This window comes from Macaca mulatta, chromosome 5 (assembly GCF_049350105.2).
Source record: "Macaca mulatta isolate MMU2019108-1 chromosome 5, T2T-MMU8v2.0, whole genome shotgun sequence".
In the NCBI taxonomy this organism is placed as follows: Eukaryota; Metazoa; Chordata; class Mammalia; order Primates; family Cercopithecidae; genus Macaca; species Macaca mulatta.
The window spans coordinates 178,482,212-178,489,704 of record NC_133410.1 but is presented as its reverse complement, the minus strand read 5'-3'; the positions used below and the strand labels follow the sequence as shown (position 1 = coordinate 178,489,704).

The 7,493-nt window shown below is 46.5% G+C and overlaps 1 protein-coding gene across 5 annotated transcripts in view; it reads left to right on the top strand.

Moving 5' to 3' along the window:
* Positions 1 to 835: 835 nt before the first annotated feature.
* Positions 836 to 7,493, top strand: part of MFAP3L (microfibril associated protein 3 like) — a 41,150-nt gene continuing 34,492 nt past the window's right edge. For 2 of the 5 annotated variants that reach the window (XM_028847969.2, XM_015139457.3), the window contains exon 1: positions 1,728 to 1,916. Coding sequence is in view for 2 of the 5 variants with exons in the window: in XM_015139457.3 (XP_014994943.1) it covers positions 1,870 to 1,916 (47 nt within the window). In the remaining 3 variants the exon portion in view is untranslated. 5 annotated transcript variants of the gene reach the window in all.

Here is a 7,493-nt window from a genome sequence, read left to right as displayed (position 1 = left end):
AGAAAACGTGACATAATACTGCGGAATATTTTCATAGTGGGGACACAAATGTAACAATCAATAAAGCAGGTGGAAAGTTTGTGCTCTGGTGCAATTGTAAAGAATGTTTATTAAATACTTAAAAACAAAGAAGATTTACGTTTCTCGAAAGAACAGCTGAAAAATCCCTTGAGCTAAAATGTGTTGCTATTCGAGATGCCATAAAACTGTTAAAATATGACATCTCATTTCAATCTTTTTGGGGGAAAAAAAATCAGGCTTTGACTCACTCGTAAGACAGATCCCACGCACCCACCCACCAACATGGCCCTTGGCTGGGCGACCTGCCCACGTGTCGATGCAATCGTGCCTCTCTAGAGCCCTGCTTCCATCCGTTTCCCGAGCTTCAATGTCGTGACGAGAGACCGCGGCTACATCAACCTTGGGCAACCAGATGCAGCCGCGTGCGGCAGCCTGGCACTGCCCGGAGCATGCTCAGTCGGGTCCTGACCCACTTCTGCAGGTCCGACCTGGGGGCGTGGGGTCAGAGGCATTACTTTGTCAGTTTGCCAGGAACAGAGAGGAGCAGAGAGACTGAGAGTTGCTAAAGCTCCTCTCTTGGCACAGCAATCCCTGACCCGGCGGCGGAACATGCCCAGTCTGGCTGCCGGAGTCGCCAGGAGCATCAATGTGCAAAGTCCACCTTTCCGGGTCTTCGCAGCAACCCACCGGGAAGAAGGCGGAACGGGAGTAAAAGGACCGGAGTGGGGCGTGGCCAAGGGGGCGGGCACTAAAATGCCTGGGGGAGGAGCCTGGTCCCGCCCCAGAAATTGAGTCTCTCTTTTTAAAATTAAAAAAAAAAAAAAAGAAAAAAAAAGACGGAAGGTAAAGAGGGGAGGAAGCCACTTACATTGCAGGATCGTGCAGCAAAACTTCTGTAGGTACTTAATAATTTTAGAGTACTCTACTTTTTAATTAAAAAATCAACTTATGGTTCATCAGAAAAAACGTCGAAATTACAAATAATATTTTTAAAGAAAATGAAAAAAAAATTCCTGGAACCCCACCACTCATAAGTCACCAGGGAACGTCCCGTTGGGTTTTCTTCCAGACTCTTTCATCTGTGGACTTTGCTTTAAGAGACGTTTAAGGCTGACAACGCAGTCGCCCGGGAAGGCCTGAGAAGCTTTTGGATGCAAGGTGGTTTGCTCGTGATCGCATTTGATTGCAAGAAGACAGGGTAGGCTTGGGGGTGGATTGATTGGTTCCCATTTAGTGTCCCAGGATGGGACCTTAAGAAGCCTTTTCCTGGGTGTCCTTGAACACGAGTGCGATAAGACGCCCACAAAAGTTGCGGTGGAAGCCCCGGGAGCGCCCCGCCCCGACGAGGGTCAGTCGCGTCGCCCCGGCGGGAGAGAGAGCGGAGTGAGAGTTCCGCGCTGCCGCGGAGGCCCTGGCCTTGCGGGTGCCGGGCTGAGGGGGCCGCCGAGGCCCGGCCCAGAGGCTGAGCGGACTGAGCGCTGGGCTTCCCGGTAACGACAGCCTACGCTGGCTCCTCCACTGGGCCGGTCCGCTGTTCCGACTGGCTCGCCCTGCACCGCCTGCACCGCCCGCACCGCCCGCCCCGCTGCCCCCGCCCCGCTGCCCCCGCCCGCGGCTGTCGCGAAAACCCGGAGGCTACACCCGCGCCTCCGCGCCGCCCGGAGAGCCGCACTGGGCATGCTCGGCCCCGGCCGGCCCAGGCTCCTGTAGGTGGGAAGCTCCGCGCTCCCTGCAGCCGGCGGCGCAGCCCGCAACGCTGTGAGGCGCCGGCGGAGGCGGCTCGACCGCAGTAGGCGCTACCCGGCGTCCGGCGCAGAGTGCGGCGCAGCGGCCGCTGTCGGGCTGGCCATGGCAAGGGGTGCACGGCGGCCACCTGAGTGGCGCGGCGGTGTCAGGTTAGCTGGGGGCACCCGGAGGGATGGGGCGGAGGGGCACAGGTGGGGGCCAGCCCCGCACCGGGTCGGCGCCGGGGCCGTGGAACTTTCGGGTGTTTGGGCTGACTGAGACTGCGGCGGAGGCTGCGCTGCGAGGCGCCGCATGGTCCCGGCAGCGGGCTCCAGGGGGTCGCAGGATGCTTCGAGATCCGTGCGGGGCGGGGGTTGGCCGTTTGGGGACCGCCGCATCCCGGGTTCGAACCGTAATCTTCCGAGGGCGAGGAGCGCGGAATCCACTGCCAGCTGCCGGCGAGCCTCCTGGATGTCCTGGGGGAAGGGGACGCCGAGCAGCTGTGGGGGCTTTCGCTGGGCTCCGGATCCCTCGCGTCACTGTGCCTCAGTTTCCCCGGACAGGGAGGAGGGTAAGCTGGCCAGGGCTCCGGAGAACGTGAATGCGGGTTCCGCGTCGGGAGGGCGCCGTGTCCTGATGCCGCAGGAGTGCGGGCGGCTGTGGGTGCTGTGAGCCGCCGCCTCGCGACTGAAGCTCTCGGAGTTTGTCGCATTTGACTCCATAACAAGTTGACATCGAATGGCTTCATGGCGTGGAATGGGGAAACGTGCTTCATCGGATTAAAATACAGAGGGATTGCAGAACCGATTTATTTTAAGCTTGATCATTAATCTGTCTTCTCCATCCCTGAAAAAAAAAAAAAACCAAACTTACCTTGCAAGATTTATAAAGCAAGCTAGCAAAAAAAGGTTTGTAGGTGTATTATCTGCTCACGTTGTAGAAGACAGTTAAGATACGATCGAACTGTCATTATTTTTAAGGATACTTAGCAGAAAAGTTTGGTTACTGTGGCAATCTTTATTTTGCGTTATCTTCGATTTAATGTTAAAATCTTGGAAACCGAGCATTGCAGAAGCTCAGTGTTTTTTGTAGTTTTCTCACTTTTGTTTCTAGATGAAACACATTTTTTTTCAGTTGCTACTATGCTGAACATAGTAAAATCCTTCAGGATGAAATACAAGACGGAAAAAAATGTCTTTTCATGAGACCATAAGTTATAAGAGTGTAGTTCTTCTGACATTTTACTTACACAGAAAGTGCAATTTGCAGGTCCCACTGTGGTTTCTACAGTTGTTTCTTCCTGAAGCATTTAGTACCATTAACACTAGGATTATTGTATCTAATAGGGGCAAGATGAACAATCCTGTTCTAGCGGGAACGAGTTCTGCTAACTAAAGCTAAATTCTCAAGCCTCTTTCTATAAGTAGCACTTAGTGGGTTCAGTTATTTTATTCATTAAGCTTATTACAAAACTTCTAGTTTACAATCTTAATAGACCTTAATAGACTTTAGAAATGCATTGACTTTTCATTGAGTTGTGGGTAGGCTTTAAGGTTGGTGCTTGCTTGCAAGCCTGAGATGACTCCAGCTCTAATTCTGGATACTCTCTGGGGTGATTTCCCCCAGTATAGAGTTCACTCTGTCCTGTGATGCTACATAACCAAGGTTTAATAATAGGAAAGGCTTGAAACGTCCAGACAACAACAGCAGTAGCAACAACATGATTACCATTTTTATGAATTAGAACCTGCAGTCCCCCATTTTAGCCAAATAGTCTGGTTGGTGATGTTCACTGCTCCTAAATTTATTTCTAAATACATTTATAGAAAAAGAAGTTTGAAAACCCCAACACAAATATTGAATAACTGTGCTTCTCTTTTCTATAAAAATGCATCAAGTTTAAAATCTTTCATGAAGTACTGCCTGGATGTACACCTTATCCTGTACAGTAGGTCTCGTATCCTCAGGTAACATTCCCCTGTAGAAGTAGCTGGAGTCTCTCCTTAGCCTTGGGTTCTTCCTGACCTGGAGGAAGCAGCAAGTCCTCAGTTTACTTTTTGTGAATGTGAGGTTTAATACAGATCAATAGGCCCCCTTCTCGATCCAGAAATCCTAAGTACAAATCCTAAGTATTTTCTCAGTGTTAAGAGACACGATGAAATTTAATCAAAGGCTTATTTACATACTGCCCTTGGCTTCAAAAAGTCCACATTTCCCTAACCTAAAACTCAAACAACAACCGGAGTTAGGTTGAAAAGGGGTTTTATTACTGCTCCTGAAGAAAAAAATAGACTTTGTAGGCATGTTACCAAAAAAAGGTGATCATTTCTTCTCTTTTGTAGTTAACTGTTGGGTTCTTGCAGCTCCCTTGCTAGGCACATGATTTTTAGGTTTATTTCCATGTGTTTAGATTTCTATACTGTATGATGATGTTGGTGACATTAGACATTTACAGCAAATTACTCCCTTTAAAAATAGATCTACCCCCAATCCCTGTGACCTTAATTTATCCAGCTCCTATTTGGCTTGCAATTTGAATACTCAAGGCATTTTAAATTGTGCTTAATTTGGACTTTTTATTCTACTTTTTAATGCAAGAACTTTTAGATACTGGAATACAAATAAATATTGTAGCCAAGTTGCTTTTAATCTCAACCCAGCCTAGTCAGATTTGTTAAAGAAGTGTTGATTTAGTTTTTGGAATTTAGAATTGCTGATACTATCACTCCCCTGAGTTGGCATCTAACCCAGCACTTGGGGTGTGACTTGTCTTTTCTAGCCGAGGCCAGGAAGACACTTAAAACTTTGACAATGTTTTCAATCTATGGCATATCACATTATGGTTAGGAATGGCCTGAAAATGCCAGTGGTTAATTTTAAGTTTGGCAGAGTACCTCCCTGGCATGGTTAAAAGATGGTTACAAAGGGTTTGTTTGATTGGGTCTTGGTGTAACCACTTAAGAGCTATCAGAAGTAGTTTATAAGTTATGCTCCAAACAGAAATCCTGTGAATTTATTGGTCTTGCCTCTGCTTCCACCTGAGGTTTTTACTCATTAAAATATCACGTTAATTTTTTTTCCTCAGACTTTTATAGTTAGGCTCCTAAGGCCACAAAAATGAGTAAGAGTAACTCACAGTCGAGTCAGAGAGAGATGCTTGAGGACAAATAAAACACAGTATAGGATGAGTGCTCCAGAGAGGTACGCACATGGGACTGAGGAGGCGGGGGAATGAACCCCATAGATTGGAGGAGGAGAGGACCTCATGCTTGGAGTGACATTTCCATGGGAAATGATATTTCGTTAAGGAATGCCCGAAGAGTTAGAAGTCTTCTAAGCAGAGAAGTAGACACTCCAGGAAGAAGGAACACCACTGGGATAGGCAGAATAATGCCCCCTACCAAAGGTGTCCACTTTGGAATCAGTTAATGGTCTTGCCATGGGGAGGTTATTCAGGATTATATAGCTGGGCCCAATGCACTTCTGTGGTGTGGGAGTTCAACATGGGTCTTAGTGAGCAAAAGTCAGGGATTCTGCAGGGCCTTGTTCCTTCTAGAGGCCCTAAGGGAGAATCTGTTTCTTTGCCTTTGCTACCTTCTAGAGGCCACCCACATTCCTTGTTTTGTAGCCCCATCCATCTTCAAAGCTCGGAATGGCCAGTCCAGTCTCTCTTGTGGGGGCATCACTCTGATACTGACTTCTGCTTCCCTCTTTCACATGAAAGAACCTTTGTGATTACATTGGGCCCACCTGAATGATGGCTTTTCAAGACGTGTTGGAACTTCCATTCCCCAGAACTGCAAGATAAATTTGTGTTAAATCCCTCAGTCTGTGGAAATCTGTTACAGGAGCCATGGAAAGCAAATACAGCTATATCCACCGAAAGGTTTGGTATGATGGACTAATAGGCAAGGGCAGGAGGAGGGGAACGAAGTGGTCCTTTTACTGTGATGAGCTCAATGTCACATGAAGGAGTTTGGATTCTGTCCTATCATAGATAAAATATGGGAAACCGGAACATGAAATCAACAGACTGATGCCAAATTTACTTCCTAAAAACACAGTGAATAACTAAACCCCAGGTTTCACAGGGCAGCTTGATAAAGGAAGTCCAGCCAGAGGTGGTCAGTGGCCAGTAGAGGTCTGGAACCAGCATGCTGTAATTCAGGTCTCTGAATTCATCTGAAATGGCAGCACTTGTATGCATGTATGAAATTCATAGCTTAAAACTTTGATTCACAATAAGAAGGACATCATAAAGCAGCAGAGGCAAGTCATTTTTCACTTTGTTTCTGCTCATTGTCCTCTAACAGTAGTCAGCTGTTCTGCTGTCTGTGTACCATGCACATGTGAGCAAGGGGCTGTGAAAGCTAAAATTCAACATAATTAACTTGAGAATGATGAGATTTCACATGGGCCAACTCTGACCAGTTGGTAATAGCTGCTTGCAATGTCAAGGGCTTGTATTGGTTCAGCTGGGAAATTGCCACAATCCATCACCAATGTTGGGATGGGCTCCATATTTGACATTGGCATTGGGGGATGTGGGAGTTGACAGCTATAATACTAGATGAACTAACTTCTGGGTTTGAATATTAGAAATGTAGTAATTATTTTCAAACATATTCATTTAGTCTCTTTTATGTACAAGGCCTCAATATCTACCTTGCAAAAAATGTGTTATCTCCTGGTTAAATTGACATCTTTGTGTCCGGAAAACCTAAACTGAAGGATTCGTCTACCTTAGTGTTATATGAGTGGCTTTGAATTGAAACTGAACTCTATGTAAGAAAAACAGATTTTTCAGACAATGTGGTAAAAGAAGCCCTGGGTTAGCAGTATCTGATACTGGAAACAACAGTATGACTTGACTAAAATTTATCCTAATTAAAAACAAAACTTTATATTGTATAGCTAGCATCCATTTGTATAACTTCATAAGACTTTTACCCAAATGTTCTCGTAGAATGTTGCAGAAATAATTGTTTTCTATTGTAAAGTACTAGGTCAGTGTAAACCATTCCCTCTCTCTTAAATTTTAATAGGGAAAAACCAGGATGTGGTAGCCGGATATTTAGGAGTGAGAACCACCAGTTCTCACCAGAACCACCAGTGGTAGAATTGTACTCTATCTGTGAGCAGGGAAGGAAAGGAGGCATTTTAAACAACTCCCATGTAGTTAATTGGGTTATCTGTGTCAGGCTCTGCAGAAGTGCAGAGGGCCCACCTGCTGTGGCCTTTGGAATACTGTACCCTTAACTATTCCCAAGTTTTGTTTTTTATTGCTCTTTCTCTGAGGGCTTGTCCTCTGCTTTCCCTGGGTTTTAACCTGGGTCCTCTTGTCTTGCTTGTGGCCCTCTGTGTTCTTTCTGGCTGACTTATTTTTCCTCATGACTGCATCAGTCACCCATGCACCAGTGTCCAGCCTTTCTCAAGTCCATATTCCATCCATTCATTGATTCATTCAACAAGTAGTGACAGGTTGAGATTTTAGTCTAATGAAGGGTCAAATGTGCAAAAAGACAATTATAGCGAAAATAGGAAGTTATGAGTAAAAGGTGGTGAGAAAAGGAGTGTCAGGGGCTACCTGGGGAGTCCTGGAGGGCTATTGAACCAAGACCTCAAAGCTAGGGGTTTGCCAGATATGCAAGGTAAGGAAGGGAACTTGGCTGGAGGTGGAGCTGTGGGGAACTACTGGGAATTCAGGAAAGAGAACTTGCTGGGGTTGGGGGGATGGGAGGAGGGAG